Source organism: Onychomys torridus, chromosome 11 (assembly GCF_903995425.1).
Source record: "Onychomys torridus chromosome 11, mOncTor1.1, whole genome shotgun sequence".
NCBI classification, from domain to species: domain Eukaryota; kingdom Metazoa; phylum Chordata; class Mammalia; order Rodentia; family Cricetidae; genus Onychomys; species Onychomys torridus.
In genome coordinates, this window is record NC_050453.1 from 63,557,464 (window position 1) to 63,582,919 (window position 25,456).

At 39.9% G+C, this 25,456-nt stretch overlaps 1 protein-coding gene across 2 annotated transcripts in view; it reads right to left on the reverse strand.

Annotated features, from left to right (window-relative positions):
• The window catches only part of Thsd7b (thrombospondin type 1 domain containing 7B), an 837,148-nt gene that overhangs the window by 499,583 nt on the left and 312,109 nt on the right, over nucleotides 1-25,456 (reverse strand). For both annotated transcript variants that reach the window (XM_036202865.1, XM_036202864.1), the window contains exons 4-5: nucleotides 22,747-22,995; nucleotides 7,586-7,755 (exon numbers count right to left, since the gene is read on the reverse strand). In XM_036202865.1, coding sequence (XP_036058758.1) covers nucleotides 7,586-7,755; nucleotides 22,747-22,995 — 419 coding nt within the window. The remainder of the gene's footprint in view (nucleotides 1-7,585; nucleotides 7,756-22,746; nucleotides 22,996-25,456) is intronic.

Sequence of the window (25,456 nt, forward strand, 5' to 3'; positions counted from 1 at the left end):
ACACATGGGTGTGTGACTTTAAACTTACAAACAGCACTTCCTATAATGACCATGCTCAAGTCCTTTAGAATTGTATTCTTTGCTAAGATTTTCATGTGTGTTCTAAGAAATCCTGGAGATATTTTATGACTGTTTATTTTGATCAGAAATGTGCCAAACTCCTTCTCATGCCCTCTTTCATGTAAACAGTTGCATGACTCTTCTCACACTGCAATCTGTAGGCGTCTTCAAGTCCATTCAGATTTGAATGTGATGCCAGTTATCCAAATATCCAGTGCAGTGCACAGTTTGTTAGCAATAATTTCAGAATGCACTCTACCATGTGAGAGCTAGTATAGTGGGCCTTGTGTTAGAGTTAAGGAATGACTGCTTACACTCACCTCAGCCTAATAGAAAGACTATCAATAATGTGTCCAATGACTGGACCAGCCTCTACTGGCTCCTACATACTTACAATTGCTTCTCTTTGCAGCGATAACAAGTTCTATAAATCTATTCTTGAAAGAAACTTTTCTGTTAGACTAGATTCTAACTCCAATTTTACAGATGAGGAGGCTGAAGCATTCTCATTTTAAAAAGGAAATTTAAAGGCAAAGCCCTTTTCTAGGATGTTAATTTAATCTTGCATTTGAAATGCACTTTTATACACATGAACTATAAGATGCATGGTAATATACCCATGTAATCTGATTTTGTGTTTCTCTCTCAAATTGGCTTTGGTTTTCTCACATTGTGGGTTGATAAATTCATCCCCCATTCCAAATACATGGCATGGTGCTTAGCCTGTAGAACTATCTTAATAAATGTATGAATGATTAATTTTAATAAAATGAGTAATTTGTGCTTTTGGAATCTTTCATGGGTTAGGTGCTGTGATGTGATTTTTCTCTTCTTTAAAAACGGATCTTCCTGACAACTCTAATGTTATTTCAATTTTACAGGTGAAAGAGCTAGAGAAGCTGGGTGACATCCCCATCATCATACACCTAAGAAATGGGACAGCTGATTCCAAACCTTGGAATCCCTCCCTCAAGCTTAGGCTCTTAATTACTAAGCATTGAGACCTCTGTGCATCCAGAGTGTACCAAATAACCAGCTGGTCCAGGAGAAGTGTTCTGCTGCTTACATTTAAAAGAAATACCAAATATTCTTTTGTTTCTCAGGATGAATGGAGGAAGTCTGGGTATGTGGGGTATTAACCACTCCAAGGTGGCCATATATTACTTCCTAGAGTCTATGACTATGTTATGGAATATGATAAGTTATTCAGCCTATGAAAGATGGAGGATCTAGGTAGATGAATCCCATCTGCAGAGCTATGCATGAAACATGTGCCTTGTCTACCTAAGGATAAGAGAAAAAAGGAATTTCATTAGAAAACTCTCACTACATCAATATAAGAAGTAGTGTGAGAAATGGTGAAAAATAATGACAAATAGAGAAGACAAATTGTATTTCCAGGAATAAATAAATTTGCTAGTAGATGGAACATGAGCTAAGGGACCATCCATAGTGAACTACCAAGCCGTACACTTATTTTATGAGTCCTTGGAGAAAGAGATAATTGTAGGTCTCTGAGCATAGTAAGAAAATCCCCAAGGATCTGGGAAGACAGTAAAAAGTGCAACATGGGCAGCACCACATTTAAAATGTCCATAGATACTGTAACATGTTATCTAGGTCTGAGTTCCAAATCTACAAAGCATTAGGGCAACATGAGCAAAGCTTGTCCAGAGTTGTAAATATGATTAAATTGTAAAGAACAGTACGTCTTGGGAGACATAAGCTCAGGAGTTCTATTGTACAACATGGTGACTACAATTAGTGACTAGATTATGGTTATACTTTTTATCCCTTTTCAAGCATGGTGATAAAAAGTATATAACAGGGATTCCCACCATCAAACAAATGATGCAGATCCTAAGTATTTTGAATCACTCATCCCTCAATCTCTGCACATATCAAAGCATTGTATTACATACTAGGCAAACAAAGTTACTAGTTAATAAAAGAGAAAAAGCAGAATCTAAAATAGACCATCAAGGGATAGAGCCATATATTCCACATCAGACACAGCAGGTCTTGGAATTAGAAAAAAGCATTCAAATGCAGCTGCTTTTTCCAGCTTTTCTCTTGGTGTTGGAATCAATTCTTTCTCAAGAGGACCCAAGAACAGAAGACACGAGGAACCATTTAGCTCTGCCTGAGCACATGGGGATCCTATAAGTGAGTCTTCCCTCCTGAGAGAAGGGTCTAATGAGGAATTAAAACTGGAGCATGGGAAAATGCCCAAGGAGAGTTTTGAAAGAATACTAAAACTTTTCTGTAGGAAAGTGGGTACAATAATGGGATGTTTTTACACCATCCCACTTGATGGGCATTCATATGTTTTAAAAGACTTAAGAAATAGATTTGGAAGCAATAACTTTGTGTCAGAAATTCTGCTGCCAAAAGAACCTCACTACCTCATAGCTTGGCACTAAAAACAAATCCACTCTAGCTGACAAAATGAAGTCAAGTGAGATATTCAACCAAAGACTGTGAATATATTAGGCTTAGTATGTTTTTTTTTCTGACTCTAAAAAGGAACATTTGACTGTTCATTAATGAAGTGCAGGGGTGTGTGAATGAGCAAAATGAAGAGGAAGGTGTCCCAAATTCAAAAGAAGTGCCTCCAACTAAACCCAAGCACATAGGCAGGCATTTGCATGCATTTGTTTAAAAAATATCTACTGAGTTCTTATCTACATTTTCCCAGAAAAAAATATATGCACTGCTGGAATGTCTACTACAATCACAGAAAGTATGCTTGCTTGCAAGATTTACACAAGGTGGAAGAAGGAGAGAGAGGACATTTTAAGAAATGGATGATGAAAACAAAATAAGGGAAAATCCAGATTATAAAAGGAAAGAACAATAATAAATGTGGAGGAAAAGGAAGAGATACCCCTTGGTCCCCACCTTCCTTTACACCCATATTGTGCTTCACTTATAGTGATTAATTATTGATTTGTCTCATTCTTTCTTTCAAAACACAGCATCAAGCCTAATGGCTGATGTCCTTTGAAGAACAGAGCCTGTGTGAGAACTGGTGTTAGTACTTCATTTGAGCAATGAGATGTCATTGAAAAATCTATACTTATATCCATTCTAGATCCTTGACAATCTTCCCCTTCTGTGATGCTATAAGCTTTCGTTTCAGTAACACATAGGATGAAATTATCAAGTTAGTTGGTCTAATTTAGAAAAAAATATGTATACACACACATAGGAAGAACATATGCTTTTCTTCTTTACAAAATCAGATTAAGTGAGACCCATGTGTCAGCAAACATGTTTATTTATCTGAAAGCCATTTCTTTTTCCCATGAGCAATGTAAAACATCTCCTTCAGCTACTCTGCATTTTGTTTTCCAGCTCTGTCCTGCTCTCACTTAAATCATGTAAAGTATTTCTTGAGCTAAATAAATTGAGAAATATATAATGTCAAGAAGTGCCTGATAATTTAATTAGTGATAAAATAGGAGCTCTTCAGTAGTTTTGCTAATCAAAGTAATGTAATAAGCACGCCCACATCACACTAACATAAGCTTGTTACAGTTGATTTAGAAAATCACTAAGCTTAGATTTTTAAGAAGCAATCAAACACAGCAAATAAAAACCAACCTTAATTTAGACTTCCAGTGACCAAGTTGTCTCTCAATATTTAATAATCCTTCTTCCTCTACAAAATGTTTCACATCTTTAGAGAGAATATATGAGCTATATTCTCATTTATGTCTTTATCTAATTCTATTTGCCAAACTATCATCTATCTATCAACCATTCAGCTAAACAATCAATCATATATATTTATATTATTGTCACAAGCTTTCTTACTTCCTGTCATTTCAAGAAAATTTGTGTACATTGCCCGGCCACAGTTGCTTATATCAAGATTATAACTTTCTGAGTATTCTCCTTAGGTAAGAAATAGATGGAGTCAAACTCAACCCTGGACTACTTGTGGACTTTGGATTCCATAACAATAACCTATGGAAAATGACTTTCAATTCCCAAACACCATCCTACAGATTATGCATTTGAGATACAAGCAGAGAGAGAAGTCAGTCTAATAGAATAGGTCTATAATAAGTCCCTGAGGCTTGACTCAGGATGCCATTCTTCCTTTCCCCTGCTCTACCTTTTCTCTCTCTTGGTCTCCTTCTCCTCTGTTCCATTCTTTTGCTTGTTAGTAAGACATGTCCCCCTGCCTTCACTCACCTCCTTCCTCCACTGTCTGGTTCACTGAGGAGTGTGGAGTGGAACCTGTTGATTATACTTCTCTTCCCCCTGATGACTTCCTCTGCAGCTGTCATCCCAATAACAGGAAAATTCCAAGGAGGAAGTCCCATAGAACAATGTACTTATTTCTTTAGGCCTCAACAGGATTCATCAATTTTTCTGCTGTGAGTTAGCAAGGGCTATTTTATTCAGTTGCCCGTTTCTTCCTTAGCACAAACAAGATAAAAATGTTACCACCTTGTTTAAATAGCCTGCTTGGTTTTTCTTCTCAGGGTGATAGTAAAGAGCAGTTCTAGTACTATATTCATGATCCTTCATTCTCAACTCAGATGAGCTTATTGACTTCAAGACCAATTCCTATAGACAAGTAAAGGGCATTTCTAGCCTTTGACAAGACCGGGAAATATCTTCTCCAATGCCCCCTTAAGAAATAGATCCATCTGTTCAGAATGCACATTATTTATACTTCAAAACCTTCCTGGGTAGCCAAGTAAGTTTGCAAATAGGACTTGACCACCATGAGAGCTGAACATAAGGAATTTATTCTTTGCTTTCAATGCCTAATCATACTATCAAAATTAAAGTCTTAACTCCCAAGTAGTGCAGAAAGCCCCCTTTCCCAACACCTGTAAATTCCCTACCCCTTTAGTTCTCCTCTGCAGCTTACAGGCCACCTCAATATACAAGCATCAGTCCCTATGTCCCTATGTCCAGTTCCTATGTTCTCTCCACCTACAATGACAACAGACCTCTGCCAAGCATTGGCTCCTCCAAGAGGATTACCTCCAGGTAATCCTTAAATCCTTAAATGGTTTTGACAATATTTTGTTTGCAATGATCATGAGACTTGAAGATACCAAAGCATAATTATTATGTTGCTTTCCTAATGAAAAGATAGGAAAGTCTTGGAGGGATACCTTCCTATAATAACAGCAACTAGGATATAGACAAAAGTAAAGCTGGTCTGTGACAGAATGTTTTTGAAGAAAAAGAAATGTCATCAACTTAATGTTTTTTTTAAAGGGACAGGAAAGATGGCTTCTATCCAAGCCTGGCAACTTCTATTTGACCCCCCCAAATCCAGGCACTATAAAGACAGATTTAAAAAAACCGATTCCCCAGCCATGTCCTCTAGCTTATACACAAGCACATTGCACACATGCATGTCCATGCACGTAAATAAATAAGCTAATTAATTTATTTTAACTATTTTAAAAAGAAATATCATCAGTTTGGGCATTTATTACTACCTTAGCAGACAAGGATAGAAATAGTTAAATCCTATTGACTTAATTTGACAAGGAGTTAACTGTCTTCTACAACAGAAACTCAAATGTTCTCTTGCATTAATTTGGGTCTAGAAGAAATTTGTATACCACCAGGCTTGTCAAAAGTTATATGTGAAGGATAGTAAAATGAAAGAATTTATAAGAAAGGAAAGTAATGGACAAATGCTCCTGCTGGTTCACTTGCACTACAGAGCAAAATAAAATCTTTGATGACTGTGACAGAGTAAGTGGGACGCTACCTCGTGCCTTCTGTGTGGCTGTGCCTTATTAGAAAACAGCTTTCCTTTCTATATTCAGCTCTGTACAAGAAGACATGATTGAGTGACATATCAGTGTGTTTGCAACCCCAGACATCCCTTCCCTCAAAGTTTAGAGCTTCTCAAGTGCTCACTGTTCCACATGAATCCAAGTATTAATTCAGAAGTGTGCCCCAGCCTGAGAGGGCATCTTCATTGTTCCATGCTTTGTTCAGATGGGACTCTATCTGTGATGAACATCTCTTCTTCATTTGTTCTTTCATTGTGTAGTATCTATTCTTTAGGGCTAAAACATTGTCTCTACAAGTTTTTCCTAATTGTAATCCCCCTGCCCAATCTAGTTTTCTTTCTGTTGCTGTGATAAAAAACACTCTTGCTTAGTAGGCTAACGTTTCTAGATCATAATCCATTAGGGAAGGAATTCAGGGCATGAACTTAAGAAGCAAGAACTGAAAGAAAAACCATGAAGGATTCTGCTCTCTAGCCAAGGACCACCTCTCTAGGATAGTGCTGTCCACAATGGGCTGACCCTTCTACATCGATCATCAATCAAGACACTCTCACAGATGGGTGCAGAGTTTAAGCTGATCAAGGCCATTCATCAGTTGAAGTTCATAATCTCTTCCCAGGTGACTCTAGGTTGTGTCAAGTTGATAATAAAGAATGTCTAGGACATTGCCCACTATGCAAATTTCCATTAGCAAAGCTGGAAATATGGTTGAAGAAACTTTGGAAATAGATTCATTAAAAAGAAGATCATTATGCTTTATAGAAAAAACTTTAGGAAGAAGAAATTTGAATAGGAGATAAAAAGTCAAAGCAGAAAATAGGTCGGCCATGTCACTCAAGTCTTTGTCTCTGAAGCTCCCTGAATTGTAGTCATGAATGAAAGGGAAAAAGGCAGGAGATGAGAAAGAAGCATCCTCAACATTTGAAAGGATAATCTGGAGCTTTTAATCTAAATGCTGCATTTTCCAAGTTCAGAAGAGTTACTATAGTCTTGTTTTCTCTTGAAATACAAAGTGTGTAAGTTGCCCATTTTCATAATTGTATTTAGAGAAGAAAACAACTGCTATTTTTAGGCAGCACCATCCTAAAAGCTGATCATTTAAGCTCAGAGCCATAGACCTTCTAGAACTCTGGGACTTGTCACAAGGTGTATCTGGCAGGAAAAGCTTTACATAATAAAAGTCACACATTACCATAATAAGAAATCTTGAGTCCCATCTTCCTGACCAAAGTACCCAGAAGTTCCACATTCTCAAGTTCATCACACTGGTAGAGGATTCATTCAGCCTCAAATTTCTAAGCAGTTGATAGAAGCCATAGGTTCTTCTAGAGTTCCAGCATTGTCTTCCAATCTTGTTTATTAAGTAAATAAATTTGAATAAATCTGAGCAGTTGATGTTTGCTGAATGAGGCAAAAATCACTCTCCTTTGACTGGATACTGGTATGCTGCCCGTGCCCCAGTGGTTGGTGCCCCACCTATGTGCATAGGAGAGGCACTAGTTGTACTTTGGGGGTGTATTATCCAAAAAGCAGGAGATGAAGTTGGGAGAGCTATGGAACTCAGGGTACTTGGGTTAGTTGAGGATAGGCAATAGTGAATAGATATGATAGAAATAATATAATACATAAATTTTTCAAAAGCTAAATAAATATTTATTTTCAAGTTAAGAAAAATACTGGGAGTGGTGCTCGGGTGGGTTCTCCTTCCAGCCAGCAGCACCATCTGCCAGGAGCTGGTTGCTTACCTTCTTTGGCCCTTGGTGTGATGGTTGCTGGTAGACTCTGGGCACAGTACACCTCCCGGGTCTGGATCCCACCACCGCAGACTGGTCCTGTGTCATGCCAAAGTGGGTCCTGTTGCTCCAGAAGAAGAGAGACTTGGCATTCCTTCCATTCAGAGGTTCTCCAGGAATACCTGTTTGGTTTGATTTGTTTAAAAGAAGAAGAGGTAATGAGGAAAGTAACCAGCTCTGAAGAAAGCAGGTGAGGACATCAAACATGCACAAAAATCTCTTTCTCACTGTGGAGAAAAGTCTCCTGGCTTTGGATTACTAAATCTCTGTTATTTCCCAGAGAAAAGAGCACCTGTCCATTGTGTCTACAGACAGCACAAAGTGACTAGACTGAAGCAAGGCAAATAGGGCAAGAGGTGAGTGTTTAAGGCAAGCAGTGGGTGTCTCAGCATGAAGTGGAAGAAAGAGAAGAATTAGAGGAATGATCTGCAAACACAATATGGCAGCTGAAATTGTCATTGAGAGTTACCAAACAGACTTCCAGATGACTATATGCAAGTTAGCTTTATTTTTCAATTAGCAGAGGAATGTATACTCTTGTGGACATCTTTTCTGATAGAGCAAATTGGTCTCTAACATCTCAATCATGATGTAGAAATCATTTTCTCCCCATTTAACGCCTTGACACGGGGATAAAGCAATTAAGATGAATTCATTAAAATGTGTGTTACATGTTTATTAAAATGTGTTAACACTGTGTATGTCACTCCGTTTAGTCAATGAATAGTTTTCAGCACAAGCAGCATGCAGTTATTTAAACTTAGAAATGTGTCTTCCTGGTTTATAATTAATTGGTGAAGAAACATTTTAAAAACAGATAAAATTAAAGGGGTAAAATACAATAGAGTTTATATACAATTTACAGGAAAAAAAAAAACCTTTCAGAATCACACCTGGGTTAACATCATCAGACATAATTTCCTTTTGTGGGTTATTACAGCATTATTCAAGCCCAAATCATTAATATAACTCACAGCATCCTCACACATACACACACACAGACTCATTACCTTCTGGAATAACAAAGAAAGCCTGAGAACATGCTCAGATGTGAGGAAAGATTTCTCAGCTATGTGATTGCTTATAATAAAAGTAAAATATAATAATTATTATATGTCACCAAGACCATGGTTTTTCAGAAACAAGGGTGAAATTGAAAATCAAGCAGTAAATATGCAAATATCTAAAAATCTTGATAATGATCAAACCCTTTGCAGCGAATGTTATCATTCTAAAAAGCTGGAAGGCATGGGGTCATTAGTCTGTATGAAGCTCATTGTCAGATGAAGATGCAGACAATCCATCCAGGCTTGTTGCAACTCGATTTTTCTCCCTTACCCTCACTACTTCATTTCCACATGATTTCCCCAGGCTTAAAGATTTGTGGATGAGGGACTACTGTGGAGACAGTTCTGCTGTATAAGTGTGAGGACATGAGTTCAGATGCCCAGCTCTCAGGTATGCACCCTGACTGGTTATGGAGAAAAATAGGACCCTGGAGTTTCTGGCCAGCCAGTTTAGATGAATACACAAGCTTCAAAATTAGTAAAATCTCAAAACACAAGGTGGAGAGAAATTAAGGAAAATGCCTGCTATCAACCTGTGGTCTCCACATTCATACACATGCACACTCACATACACACAAACTTACATGGACACATATATACCACACAAAGCATTATATACAAATATATGTACAACATTCACACAGGAGTAGGGATTTGTGACAAGGAAGGAATTTGAGGTCCCTAAGTCAAATCTTCCTCCTTACGGGTGAACATAAACAACATTCTTCTAATTCCTGGGCAGCAGGAACATGGAGAGCAGGTCAGGTCTCCCCAGAGCATGAGACAGCACTTCTCCAAAGGAATAACTATAAAGCAACCCATTCCAACTTTTCAACCCATCCCTAGGGTCATATAAGTGAAGGACTTGGCTCTGTGCTATGGGACACCGGGAGCTCTGTTGGATGGCAAAGTACAGTGAAGTTGGTGACTAACTATAGGACTGGATGGTTACTCAACTCTTCACCTTCAAGTGCTCTTCCTTTTTGACTCTGCTAAAGAAGTCTCTCAGCCTACCAAAGAGCTAGCTACAGCAGCCGACTCCAAACCAGTAAGGCCACTGTGTGTAGTATGCACTGGGGTATAGACCATGGTCTTCTTAAGAATCTCACCAACATGATCTGAATAGGAGCCTTGCTACTTATTAGACCTTCAACTTGATCAACTTGATTTCCAGTTCTATTTTCTCATTCATAAGATGCAAGTAATTAACCAAACACTGAATTTGGCATGTAATGAAAGTTAATCCTCTTTCTATTCTTTTTCACATACACCCCCACACATATTTCTCTTTTTACTTGAGACAGGGGCAAATGTATTCCAGACTTGCTCTGAACTCATACTTGTTGTATAGCTGAGGATAAACTTGAGTTTCTGATCCTCTTAGCTCTACTTCCAGACTACTCCAATTATGGCTATATACCATTATACCTGGTTTATGTAGTGCTGGTGACTGAACCTAGGACTTCAAACATGATAGGCTAACACTTTACCAACTGAGCTACATCCCTATTTTCCTGTCTCCTTATATCCTCCTCTGTGTATTTGTCCATTGCTGCCTCACTATACACACACACACACACACACACACACACACACACACACACACACTTACTCGTGGGGATTTCATTGATAGCTATACATTTGGTCTTACCTAGCACTGTACCCTGCATGCTCCAATACTGTCCTGCCAGATAAGATGTTCCCTCAGAGGCAATAGTGGCATGACTGTTGTAAGGGTATCCAACTACTCTCTAGTTGGATGTGAAGCCTACCACAGGAGGGAATTCATGCCTGGCACTATAAATCTGGTCAATAAGCCATGGTTCAGGTGGTCATGGTTCCTAGGGGGAACTACTGCTGTTGTTTTAGTAAATGTTTATGTTATCCAACTACCTTATAACTATTCAGGGTTGTTTTTTTTTGTTTGTTTGTTTGGTTTATTTTTTTGTAACTATTCATGTTTATACCCATAGATTTGTGCCACTGGGAAGGGGAAGCTTATTTTACAATGGGCAGTGGTTAACACAGAGACTAGTCAAAGTAATAAGAACAAGAAGGTGTGAGTGGTTAGCCATAGATTGAACATCTATATCAACCACTTTAAACCTAAAGTTAAAAAAAAATGGGGAACAAAGGGCAGAAAGAATGTTAGAATCAGAGGCTGGAGAAGAATGCTTTCCTCTGGCCATGACATGGCTGTTGCACGTATAACTCAAAGCCACTGTGGTTACTGACACCAGATCTGTGCAAGATCAAGCTACTTCAAATTTCAGTGTAGATCAGGAAGTGGCTCCCAATGCTCCATGGCAAGCTAAGGAGTCACTGGTATTTGATGGCTGCTGAGAGATGGAGAGCGCCCTTTCATCAGGGCTGTGGCCACAGGTAGGTGCTACTTCCCACTGGTCAGCTGCACGTTCACAGGCATACAGACAGCACTATGTGGATTTTATCTTAGAAAAAGACAGGACACAGAGATGGAGGGAGTTGTGTTGGAGATACCTACAAAGAATAGGAAGGGAAGTGTGAGGTGGATATGATCAAGATACATTTTATAGATGTTTGCAATTATCAAAGAATAAGTTTCAAAATGTTTTTAAATTCTAAAAAGTCCTAGATTAGATATTTCTTAATGACACATTCTTCTCATTCCAGCAAAGAAAGTGTTGAAAAGAGCATGGAGAACAGTTTAGCACCATTGCAAGTCAAACAGGGAAGAGGTTACTTGGTACAAACCACTTTTTCAATTACTTTTTCACAACTCTGTAATAATTATTAATAGACTTTGGAAGTCATTGTGGAGAAAAATGAAAAGGAAGGTTTAATGACTATGGTTTTACATAAAGAAACAAAATCTCTGTTGGTAGCTCATTAACCAGAGAGGCCCAAATTCTGTTCACTGGCAAGTGACAAAAATCTCTAAAGAAAAATGGGGCATTTATTACGATCACTATTGTTTCCCCTCCCTGAGAAAATACCAACTCAGCAAGAGGCAAAGAAAACAGCAAACCAGTAAAGGGCTTCTGCTCCTTTTTAAATATGGGTCATTACATAGTCTTTGCTCATCTCTTTTTACTTCATGTTTTCCAAAAGCCTCAGCTATGTTTAGTCACAAATCACCTAGCAGCCATGAAGACTGAGCGCCCTGAACTCCACTAACCTAAGAGAGAGAGTGTCTCTAGGATCTGACAGAATAAGAAATCAAAGGAGTGCGCTCAGCTAAACGTTACTCCCTGCTGCATCAGAAGTGTTTATGGTGGTAGGCGGAGGCAAATGCTGGCTCCCTAGCCTGCGACGTTCTCTTTAATGGCTGAGTCTGTGTCAATGACCAGGCTTTGCAAACCCCTGTTTCTAAGTTCAGTGCCATTCAACACATCTCATTCTGCTTTCCTGCTCAGGAGGGGAATGTGAAGCCTTAGAAACCAGAGTCCTCTGTCCTCTGGGGAAGCAACACTCTCAAAGTGGCCCTGGAAATGCCTCCAGTGGAGTAAATGGACACCAAAGGAAAGCAATGAGTGGATTTCCATGCCTCCTACCTTGGTGTGTGTATAGAATCAATTTGCTTTTGCCTGACAGTTTGGCTCAAGAGAATAAGCATGGCATTAATTTATTTGGGCTGTTATGGTGTCAGGTAAGTGGTAAGGTAGGATTCAAAGTGAGTGTTGTTTGACTCTGTAGTTACAGTGAATGGGAAAAGGCACAAAGCCCATTCTGGTAAAACTGAATCCTAGCTTAGTAAAAACAGTGCTCTGACCAGTCCAGGTATGGCAAGAACCAGCAAGTACTGGTACACCGTGGAGGGATTAGATCCTGGGCTGAAAAAAATAACAACAACAACAACATCCCACTTGTCCTCCATTGGTTCATGTGATACTGTCAATAATGGCTGTCCAATAACACTTCTCAATATCAAAATATTTCCCAAACCTTTGTTTTAGAATTAGACTATTTTAGCTTCCAGAAGGTCAAATTTCAACCCTTTGGAGAAAAGAAAGGGGAGGAAGTGAAAGTCAAGCAATGGACTCTAACTGTGAAAATTCAAATCATCACTCACAGTTGCCAAAGACAAGCTTCTAAAAGGAGGAGTGGTTGTTTTTTTTGTTTTGTTTTGTTTTGTTTTTTTTGTTTTGTTTTTTTTTTTAAAGAAAGCCTTGAAATCAAATCCCTCTCATTGCTCCCTTTTCACTTCTTTTTGTGAAATTAACCATCTGTTCCTGGGGTCATGACTCTGGTGTCCCTGATGTTAGAGAATGAGTACACCTCCAGTCATGCTAAAACCCCCACTCACTCAAGGAAGAAAATGTTAGGACTCCAAATATGCATTATGCGCATGGAAGACACCTCTTAAAGCAGATGTGGGTGAATGTAAGACCATGGACAAGAAAAGGAAGCAAGAAAAGACCTGCCAAGCAGACCCCACCAGGAACAGAGATAGGCCTGCTCAGATAGGAAGTTCATCTCTAGCTCACGGTATGTTTACCTAACCTCTTTTCAGCAATGGCATTCTGACGTCCAATACTGTGTGTGCTATGAGTGACTTTCAGACACCAGGGAGTGTGACAGACTTCAAGACCCAGGGAAGATAGCCACCTTCCAGTGGGATAGGCAGACATTAGAGTTTCCATATCTAACATGGCATCCGGCCAGCAGAAAAGAGAGATGGACAGAAAGAAAGCTTCACCAAGGAAGACCTGAGTCCTGAGTGAAAATAGGCAGAGAGAAGAGGATCAAGTAGGCATAAGTGTTCTATCAGGGCAATGAACATGTTCAAAAGTCAAGCTGGAAGTATTCTTGGCCTTTAAGAAACACACAGAAGCCATTGCAGTGGTAGAGACTCTCTATGCCTTAGAGTCTATGGGCAGAGACCCCAAAGCAGGCTACACAGAGAGCTTTGCAGGCTAGTGTAAGGGTGATGATTTCCCAACGGTGATAAGAAATTATGGGAAGTTGGGGGGTGGCAGTGGCAACAAGATGAAGTAATTTAAGTGTTAAAAGAATCACTCAGGAGGGGAGTGAAGAATGTGTGTAGGTAGGGAAAAGGAGAGATGAGGGAGAAATCTTTATAAGCCCAGGGTAGCTAAACTGCAGAGGTCCTGGTGAGTGTGGAGAAAAGCAATTGCATTCTAGATGCACTTAGAAGGTGGAAACAATATTCTAATAGATTAAGTACAGGATGGAAAAGAAAAGGAAGAGTAATGAATGATTGCTGCATTTCTTCCGTGACCAATATAAAAATAGTATAATTCCTTGGCACTGAATCCTCAGAGGATAGAGCTCCACAAGGATGTTAAAATTCCAGATAACAGAGAGACACAACCATGCATTCTAACTGAGCAATTCAGGCATTTTCTGTTTACATTATAGAACCTGTTTTCTGAACCCATGAACTCATGCCTGAAATCTATTACCCATTGGTGGTCAATCAGTATATCTGCAATAGATATAAATGTTAAGATTTGAGATGCTATTATTCTCAGGTGCTATACACAGCCTAAATAGTATAATAATAATAATAATAATAATAATAATAATAACAATAATAATAACAACAACAACAACAACAAAGGTAAAATCAACAACATTATGGGGCTGGAGAGCCAGTTCAGTGGTTAAGAGCACTTGCTGCTTTTGCAGAAGATTCAAGTTCAGTTCCTAGCACCCATGTCAGGCAGCTCACAACCACTTGAAGCTATAGCTCCAAGAGATCCAACATCCTCTTCTGGCCTCCATGAGCACCTGCGCAAAGTGCACATATGCACCCAGCCCCACGCACACATGCATACACATAATTAAAAATAAAAATATATCCTAGAGTTAACAATAAAAGGGGAACATGAACCTGGGAAGCAAAGGAGTAATGGGGGCCCAAGGGGGAGTTGGAGGGAGGCAGGATGGATAGCTATGATCAATATGAATTGTATAAATTTCCAATAATCAAAATATTAACTATTATAAAAGATACTAATGCTAACTCAAAGAGCAACCTTCTAAATATTGGAAACACACTTCTCATAAAAACGCAAGTGACAAAAAACCAAGTTAGGACAGAGCAACTTGAAGTCCTGGAATTAAATAACTCTGTCAGCTTGACTTTCAGAGTATGTCCAATTTAAGGAATTCTGTAACTAAAACCATCCCCTACACTGAGAGACAAAGGAAGGGGAAGTTTAAAATTCTCTTTCTTTGGGCAGTAAGTACAGCTCTCCTAAATGAGCAAAGCCAAAATTAGAAATGAAGAAGTGTTCAGTGACAATTCTTTAAAGACCTCCATCCTACCAAGATGTCATAAAGTGATTCTAACAGCAACAAGACTCCAGCTCCATGGCAGCCTCTGCCCTTCTGAATCTAAGCTTTGATACTTTCATAAGGCTCAGGGCTGCATGAAGCATGGACTTCCTTTTTCCCTCTTCAAACAGCTGAGATGTGAAGCCAAGAGCATGGGATAGAATCTTAAGTGATTTGATGATGACAGATTGATAGAATAATTGCATTAGCTAACAGTCATGTTTTGATTGAGCACATATAGATTTGCAAACACTCCTGGAATTGAAACCCCAGTGAAAGGTATTCAAATTAAATGTGTGCATGTATTAAAAATCAGGGCTGTGCAGCGTGACTAATTTATGATAATGTCTGTTGTCCTTTGAAAGTTGTAAATACACTTGGAAAAGAATTAACTTGTCTTTTTTTTTTTTTTTTTTTTGTCAAACAAACCATCAACATAAGGGAACTGGTCAAGCCTTTATACATTTTATGCTCTAGTAATTTTTTATTGGATAGAGTGGGCTATTGATTATGGAAAGCTACTCTGAAGTGCAAAGCTCTCTGCTTCTCAGCAGATGGCTTTGCTAGCCAAACTCCACATATGTATTATTAATAGACTTCTATCGCTATGCACAGCACTTAACAGTACGTTAACTTCCTTACACTAACTGGGGAACAAATCTTCTGTCCAGAAGGACTCATGAAACCACATTTACCAGTAATAGATAGATCCAATAAAAAAAGGTGCCAATGTCCTGAGGAAATAATTTCAAATTCTTAGAAAACTTGTTTCATTTCTGAAACAGATTCTCCATAATGTTCCAGGATTCCAGGGTAAGGCTCCTTTACTTCTCAATTGCTGTAGAAATCTGTTTAATTTAAACAACTGAAACAATGCCTTCTTAAAGAATCCATTAATCTATCTGACAACACTTTATCGAGCTTATATTATGTGTGGAGTGTTGGGTGCAATGAGAAAAATCAATGGGGAGAAGATTTAAAAGATGTGATTGGTGATGTGTGTTAGAAGCCAGTTGTGACCAAATTCAGACTGTGATCTCACTTCTTACCCTATCTGGGCTAACATTTACAGCCATCACAATATGAAAAATCAGGCATGCAATAAGCAGAGAACATCTGAGCCTGGGCAAGCTCTCTATAGTCATCGGATCATCTTGATTGCACTAATTTCAGATTTTTTTTTTTTTTTTTTTACAAAAACGCCTTTCATTGCTTCATACACATTATACAATAACTGTATGCATGCAATAGAGTATACGTGCAAATTATTGTTCTCTATCTGGCACTTGAGCAGAAAGACAGTTTTACTATCTTTCACCAGTGTTTACTGAGCATTGAATATGAGTCAAACACTCTTCTAGGAGCCTCACTCTTGGAAGGGAGGGAGGGAAAGAGGGAAGGAGGGAGAGAGGAAGGGATGAGGGAGGGAGAAAAGAAGGTAGGGCCTACCTATGTGTGAGAACATCCTTGCTAAACACTCATAGACAATGTGTGAATACTGTTCAGTTTGGAAGAACATATTATGCAAGATTCACAGGATGACTACATCAATATTTTCTGTTTCTTCCTTTCTGACTGAAACAGGTTTTGAGGGGAAATTGCCCCCAAAGCACTTCTTTAATTTGCATTAGGCAAACAAAACAAAACAAAAAACAAAAACCAAAAATAGTCAGACCAGGTTTTTCCCCACATTTTTCCTAGCATTCTGGCAGGCTCCAACAGTCATCTCCCAAACTCTTCAGAGTTTACTCAAGGAAAAAATTATTTTATCTAGAAAATCTAAAATTGAGCTCAATGTTTCAATGAAATGTTAAGGAGATTCAGGCTGATCTCTGGACTTGTGTAACAAGCAAATCAAAAGGGAATGAAGGAGCCTAGAAATGTCTCTTAGCATGAGTTTGCACAGACAGACTTTATGCCAAGGGTTTCTAGCCTACCCATAATAAGGATAAATTTACAACATGCCAGCAATGAGGAAGGAAAGGAGGGTTAACAGAACCATCTATTCAGCTCCAGTCCAGAGTATTGAAACCACATTTAATAAATTGGCTTTTCTCTGTGGTAATGTTGCGTGGTCTATGGGATACCATTAGCCATGCAGCTTCTGCCTTGAAATTTTCGGAGGAGATTTACTCTGCATTGGTCATTGTCACCATCTAATAGTGCTGCCTGCTATCCAGTTCCAAACTTGAAATGATGATGTAAGAGGTTGAACAACCATTATCATCTGAAAAATTGTCTCCCACCCACAGGTGATAGTAGTTGCTGGCAGGAGGTATAATTTCTAACAAAGATATCTGCAGGTGACTCTTCATCAGCATTCTTGTGTGATTATTATAAGTTCTTCCACTAGAATGGGGATCTTTTCATAGCTGCTTCAGAATATGTGGGTGTCTTGTTGTAGTTCTTTGACCGGAGAAGCTTAGCATATGACAGGCCCCTGTCCTTTGCATTTAAGGCTGTAGTAAACAAGGCTGCCTCATCTTGCACAGTCCTTGAAAGCTTGGGCATGTGGGTCTAATACTTTGGAAGTTAACTGGTACACAGGAAGCACCCACGGTCCTAGACATTTTTGTTTGCTTGTTTTACTTTTATTGATTCTCTTTTTGTTTGTTTGTTTTTGTTTTTAGAGACAGGGTTTCTCTGTGTAGCTTTGGAGGCTGTCCTAGATCTCGCTCTGTAGACCAGGCTGGCCTTGAACTCACGGAGATCCACCTGGCTCTGCCTCCTGAGTGCTGAAATTAAAGGCATGTGCCTGGCTTCTTTGAAGGTTTTCACACCATGCGTTTCTATCCCACTTATCTCCCTGTCCCCTCTGTCCTTGTATCCATCCAAACACCAAACCAAGAAAAAAAAACACAAAAAACCCAAAACAAACAACAAGATGAATCTTGCTGTGGAAGCTGCAGCGTGGCTGGCTGAGACACAGTTTACCCTGTTAGTCTGATCATCATTATTTGCAAGTGTTCATTACCAAAAGTCCTTGTTCTGGCTCAAGGTCTCTGGTTTCTGCTACAACACCAGTAATGTGCTTTCACTGGGGCTCCTCTTGGATAACCTGTTGTCCTGTGTCATGGAGATCCTGCTGTTTTAGAACTATAGGTTTATCCCCTTCACATGCTCCAACAGTTCATAGATTCCACAGATGTTGGAGTGGCTACCTCATAGCCCTGGTTCTCTGCCTGGGTAATAGGTTGCTTGGTCAGCTCCCTAGCTTTTTTTCATTGTCATTACCCAGATGAGCTCTCCAGCACTACCTGGGCTAGTTCACACAATGCAGCCTACAGCATGGGGTCAGTCCAGTTCTCCTACTCTCTGGCCCTCAGATCTAGGTCCTCCTTATTCATATCACCAGGACTAGTTCTACTCTTTTGCCCAGGCAAGATGCAGGACTCCCTCCTGATTGCTGTAGGGGGAATCTGAAGGAGTGGTGTGGTCAGCTCTCCTCTCACACCCTCAGGGCTGGCTCACCTTCGACTCTGACAACAGGGTCAGCTCGAGTGCACTGCCCGGGACAGGGGTGCAGGGCCTGCTCTCCTATGAGATGTAGCTGGTGAGGGTCTGGGCTATTTTTCTCACTCTCATGACCCCAGGGCCAGCTTTCTCACTTACTGCAGGTGGTAATAGGTAAGGGGGTGACATCTTTCCCTTACCTATGTCACCAAATGGCAGATGAGGGTGGATGAGGTCAGCTCTCCTGCTCTCATACCTTCAGGGTTGGCTCACCTGTGTCCCAGACCACAAGGTCAGCTCTAGTGTGTTTCCCAGGTGAGGTACATGCCTATGGTGAAGGTTGGGGCCATCTTTCTCAAGTGTAGGGGCGAGCTCTCCCCTGAAGGTTAGAACCAGCTATCCAGCTGCAATATCCAGTCAGGGGCAGGACTGGCCAACCCAGGGACAGAAAAGGGTGGGGCTGGCTAAGCACAGCATAGTTCCAATGATCCCTGTGCTAATGCCTGCCATGGTCCTATGAGTTTTTATATCTTTTAGTGTCTAAGAACAGAAACTGATACTCAATGGTAGAGGAAAACCCCCAAAGAACTCAAGTTCATGGCAAAAAGGAGACCCATGTCTCTACCATGCTTACCACCCAGGGTGAGTATGTTTAGTATTATACCAGAGCTGGTAGAGGCACACACAATTACATATAGGCTGTGTCATGTTGGAGAAGGGAGTTTCATGGGCTGATCTTGCGTCTGTGTCAAAAGCATACCCCTGAGATGAGCTTAAGTGTGCACAATTCTAACTCTTACTCAGGTCGTAAATGTCCTTATAAGCACATCAGGACTAGACCTATCTCTTTTCAGATCAAGTCATGCAATTTCCAACATGTTCTCACTGTCAGGAGTGTCTTAAAACTGGCCCCTCTTACTTATACTTATTCCCACACCCTGGTGCCAAGGACTGACTTGGTGGTCACAGCTGTAGTGAGTCAGCTGAGCCCAGCTAGTGAGGCATCCTCAACACTACTATGGGAAGAAAATACCTGTTTGCAGGGACAAAAATCTCCATCACATGCTTTACTTGGGATATTTGTCCCCTAATTTCCCAAGTGGTTATTCATGTTCTTTAAATAATATCCCTGACCTAAATAGCCCTTGTTCAAATAAAATTTTTCTACTAACACTATTTAATTCTGTAAGCAGTGCTGACCAAGCTCACCACAGCATTCCAGGGGTTTCTCTCTTTACCTAAATATTTTATTTTTTAACAACTCAGCCACCAAAAATAAATCTTATATAATTTATTGTATGTTTTTTCTTTGTTACTAAAGTCTGTTTCCATGAAGGGAGGGGCTTGTGTCTACTGTGCTCTTTGAAGTCTCCCTAGCATTTAACCCCATGCTTGGCACAGAACAAGAACTCTGCTTATTTATTTCATGATCAAACACGTTTTCAATAGAAAAGACAGAGAAAGAGTACAGCCAAATCACAATGTGAGGATTTAATCAAAACAATGTGATGACTCATAGAACCATGCATTTTCCTGCTATGGGGAAATGGGGTGAATAAAATTGTTTGATGTATGTGGACACTCATGAATTCTGGGATGGAGATACGGGCATTTGTATTTCCTAATAGATTTTTGTTTTCATTTCCATTGCTCACAATGAATTTTAATCACCAATGTCAAATGAGAGACAAAAGCCGATCCACAGCCTTTATGCTGGGTGGTATATCTTCCCTGTGGTAGAAGTCGCAGCTCAGAACCCAGATAAATAAGAAGGGTGGCCGATGCTGATTTCTCTGTTGTTATTCATTCATTTTCCTGCCCATAACCAAGGAGAAACATTAGTTAACACATTGTTCTCTGTAGGCAACACTGGTTGGTACATCAGTGATTTCTCCAAGAAGCTTATTTCTAGCATGTTCATCATTTGAAAGGGTTTGATTTTGTTTTTAAATAAATGTCAAACTCATCCATGTGTTCAAATAGCAGAACTAAAGGGCCGGCTTGTCATCAGAATAATCTGCTAGTCACTACTTTCAGATATTAAATATCAATTGACTAAAGATCATTAAAGGACTTCACATTGGGTGCTTAATTGTCACAGTCCTCACTTATTTTCCTGCTAAAGAATGGCACAGAGGGTTACATGTGTCCTGGTATACATATCGCACCTGGGTGTCGGTCACCAAGGAAAACATCATGACTCTCAGAGTGATATAATGAGTAGAGCCTGAGTGAGTCTTCAGAGAGTCCTAATAGGCTGTGTAGCCTTCATATTTAATTCATGTATTCCTCTGTTATATTACGGGCCCAAAATAGTATATGATGATAAATCAAGATTCTATTCCTATATCCACACTATTAAAAAATCTGAATTACACATCATGAGGAAGATTTCCAAAATACACAGAAAAAAAGTTTATTCACCCTGTGACTACTATGACCTGCTGTTCAAGGGAAGATAGGTTATTCTTTGGTCAAGGACCAAAATTATACCTGAAGACACAACAGCAATGTCAGCCCTTCAGTACTGTCTTTACGCCCTAAGCATTGGGCCTCAAATTTTGCACACCCAGTCTCCAATGTTTCAGACCTATAATGTAAGTGATATAAAATTAACACAAGGGAAGTGTCCTAGAAAAGATATATATCTTTTGTGAGATGCCATATCAAGTAAACAATGGACTTAAAATCTGATTACAAGCATATGCAGCCTTGAAATAGAAAGAAATCGTAGTTATATCATCTGCAAGTCCCTCATTTACTCAAAATTAGTGTTTTGAAAGGTGGCTGTAAAATGACAACATGAGATGGATTCGATCTAATTGAGTTGATGTGTAAAGGACCATGAGCTGCATCCTACTGCACTAATGAAGACAGGAGTGACAAGCATTTAAGGAATATAGGGCTGCAGAAATGGGTCAGTGTAATGATATTACAGAAGACCCTAGCCCAGTTCCCAGAACTTACATCCCACAGCTCACAAGCACTTGTAGTTCCATCTCCAGAGGATCCAATGTCCTCTTCTGGCCTCCAGGAGCAATGACACTCATGTGCATAAACACATACACACACACACATACACACACACACACACACACACACACACACACACACACACACACACACACACACACACACACACACACACAAATTTAAAAAGATCATGATTTAAAAAAAGAATCTAGAGTTGTTTTAGTAAAATAAATAATAAACAACATACAGTGTGTGTTCAGTCAATGCTGACCAGGAAGGTGTACAAGGGTTAGAACTTACAACAAAGGTATGTCTTTGAATTCCACAATGCGCACATTATTCAGAGTTAAGGAAGACCCAGGCAGCACACCTAGAGCACCAACTCCAGGGGGCCCAGTGCTTTCCTCTAGGTTGTGTAGCCAGTCAGGCTCAGGAAACAAGAGCACCATTTGGGTTTATCACAAAATAATGAATTCATATAATAAACCATTTCTGCCTTGTTTAATATTTTTCTCTAGGAAGAGGAATCTTATCCTCATGTCTTCCAGGCTACAAGAAGTTCTAGAAAATGTCATCTAACAGGGAGTTCAGAACATCTCCCCATTACTATAGACTTCCTAATAGACAACCAGTCTCAGAGGATTTCTGTCATATGAGATTGAAGTCTACCACAAACCCACTACCTAAAGAAAGATACCCTGGAGGCCTTTACCAAGTGCAATATAGTCAGGCCAAAAAAAAAAAAAATGAATATCAAGATGTAAAAATCCAACTTATAATGGATACTGAGCCACTTTCCAATATCCTCTGGCTCCCTAGGGAATCTGGGAAAAGAATTTGTGGCACCAACTGGCCATGCTATCCGGGTCAAAGGAGAATCAGAACTGGGATGCTGCAATTTGTTAGCAATGCAACCTCATGGGTCCATTTCATCTCTCTGACTACTGATGGCCCCATTTGCACAACAATCATGTTGTGAAGGACCCTGGGCTAGTTACAAATAGTTACAAGTGTCACGCCAGGTAAAAGTAACTAACACGTTTGTCATTTACTCTGTGTGAAATGCTAAAGGAAGTAAACAGCAACATAGGATGAGGAAACGAAGGCACTTTTGGAAATCATGGAAGGCCAAGGCTGTAGAAACAGAACTTGAATGGTGAGATCCTTCCCAGAAGACCCTGCTCTTAAGCCACAGCACTGCATTGCCAATTAAAGGAGTCCTATACTCAGAAAGATTCAATAGAAACAAGTCTCTGGCCATGTTTATTGATGCTAACATTTTTTTATCACCACTTCAAAGGAGGTTATAGCTAGTAAAAATATTCAAAAGTGGAATACCTGGGACAGGGCTGCAGAAGCTCCCCTTCAGCAATACAGGTCTCTTTCTCAAGAAGTTCTGGGCATTCCTGGCCCCCTCCAATAGCAATGTGCTTCACGTTCCGGCTCCTGCTCCTGACCCCAGGTGAGAGACTCCCGGAACGGCAAGTCTTGGAGCAGGGGCTCCAGGGGGACCACTCAGAAGTCTCACAGTCCTTTGGTATCACACAGGGCTGGACAGTCAGTGGGAAGGAATCTTGCATGCAAAGGCTGAAAGAACATTAGCAGAAAAGAGAATTTAAACAGATTAAATGGAGGCAACCAGCATTATGAAATTCTCATGAGAAAAAAAAATGTTTAAAATCTAGTTTGAGGTGTGTGTGTGTGTGTGTGTGTGTGTGTACCCTGCCAAGGCACACATGTGAAGGTCAAAAGACAACATTATGGAGGTTGTTCCTTTCTCCCAACATGCGGTTCAGGCTTGACAACAACAATGTTTAAACCTACTGAGACATCATACATGCCCTAATTTGACATTTTAATAGGAATCCTTTTTTAAATGAGCAGGCATCAGGATTGAACAATAAAGTATATTACATGTTAAGAATACAAACTTATAGCAAATAGTGGTGCATACCTGTGGCTCCATCTACTCTGGAGGCTGAGGCATGAGTATGTTTTGAGACTAGGAGTTCTAGGTAAGGCCTCATGGTTTTTTTTTTTTTTTTTTTTTTTTTTTTTTAAAGTTTACTCTACTTTACACATAGCAACAAAGCTGCCTCACTCTAGAGGGATGTCTATAGAAGATACATCCTACCTTATCCTTGCCCAAAGTGTCTCCCTCACAATGTAAGCTATTAGCAGTCACTGACTGGGTCTGGGCTATGCTCTCTCACAGCAGTGTTATAAGGTTACATTTTAATATATCCACTTTGCAGAGAAGAATGTGGGCTCGTAGAGCCTACATGATTTGTTCACTGTCAAAGGAAGGTAAATAAAAGCTTTGGAGTAAGCTACCTATTCTTAGATCTATTGAGATACTTTTTAAAATGGGGTATTATGTTTCTGCATACTATTTGGCTCTTAGCATCAAATTTTTCCACGTGCAAAATTCGAGTAAAATTAAATAGTTGAAGAGTCTAATTGGGAAGCAGATACATTAAAGATTGTGATGATGAAGCCAATGCCACAGCACTTGTACTATTGAGGAGAAGCACAAGACAGGGAGACATGAGCCCACTGGGAAGGTGTCAGTGCTTGGATTTCGAAGGGCAGGGGGGAGCTCCACAGATCCAAAAGGAGCATGGCTCTGTTCAGGGAAACTGTACATTTAAAGCCATGAGATAATACTACCCTGTTGGGATATGAACCTATGGTAAGTTGGATCCAAATGCTAAATTTTCACAGCACTTGACGTTGTGTAAATAACTTTAAAAATGACCACAATGGGAGTTTTTACAGTATAAAAAGTTGGCAAATGCTGTAAATCAATCTCTCTCTAATCGTACAAGCCTGGTTGCCAAAGCTTTACAAGCACTACCAGGCAAGGATTAAAGCCCACTCTGTTTTGCTGAAGTATTAGAGGGCAAGTAGGAAAGTGGGGAGACAGGAAGTGGAGGATTCTTGAAAAGCAAACCCGAGAGGTAAGATAGATGGTTCACATCCCTTTAAGAGTCCGAATCTGAGCTTGGTTCCCAGCATCTGTGTCAGGCACTATAGGAGTTTGAATGCAATTGACCCCCATAATCTCACAGGGATGGGGACTACGAGGAGATGTGGCTTTGTTGGAGGAAGTGTGTCACTGTGGGGGCAGGGTTAGAGGTTTCCTATGCTTAGGATACCACCCAATGAGTCAGTTGACTTCCTGCTGCCTTCTGGTTAAGATGTAGCTGGCACCATATCCGCCTGCACACTGCCATGTTCCTCGTTATGATGGTATAAGACTGAACCTCTAAAACTGTAAGCAAGTCACTCCAATTAAATGTTTTCATTTATAAGAGTTGCTGTGGTCATGGTGTCTCTTCACAGCAATAAAAATCCTAACTAAGAAAGAGGTTAGTAGTGGGGACTGGAGTATTGCTGTGATAGGCCTGACCATGTGTTTATCTAGAGGAATTAGGACTTCGGTACTTTGGGTTATGATAGCAGTGGATGCTTTAAGCACTGCTTAGTGGGTCAGACTAGTGATGCAAGGAAGAAAGAGGTGCTAAGAGTTTTTTGGAATGTCAAGGGCTCAGCCAAGAGGTTTCAGAGAATTTTAGTCCATTGCCTGAAGATCATTCTTGTCATATTTTGGTGAAGGAAGTGGCTGCCTTTTGTGCTTGTCCAAAGAGTTTGCCTGAGACTAAAGTGAAGAGTTTTGGATTAATTCCATTGGCAGAAGAAATTTCAAAACAGTCTAGTATAGACTCTATCATGTGGATATTAGTCATAACTCTAATGAAGATTTATAATGAAAAGGAGCAAGCTGAGCAGAGTGCATTACAAAATGTAAAATTTAAGGAGAAAAGGCACACCAGAAAGTGGAATGGAACTAAGTCCTGTGTTCAAGGAGATAAACAGGTTAAGAAATGGACTAAACGGAATGGTGACCTTAGGGCAAGATCCCATCCAGCTAAGTTTCCAACTTGTGAAAAGGAATTAAAGAAAAGCTTAGAGCTAGGTGTGGTGGTGCATGCTTTTAATCCCAGCACTGGGAAGGCAGAGGCTAATGGATCTCTGAGTTTGAGGC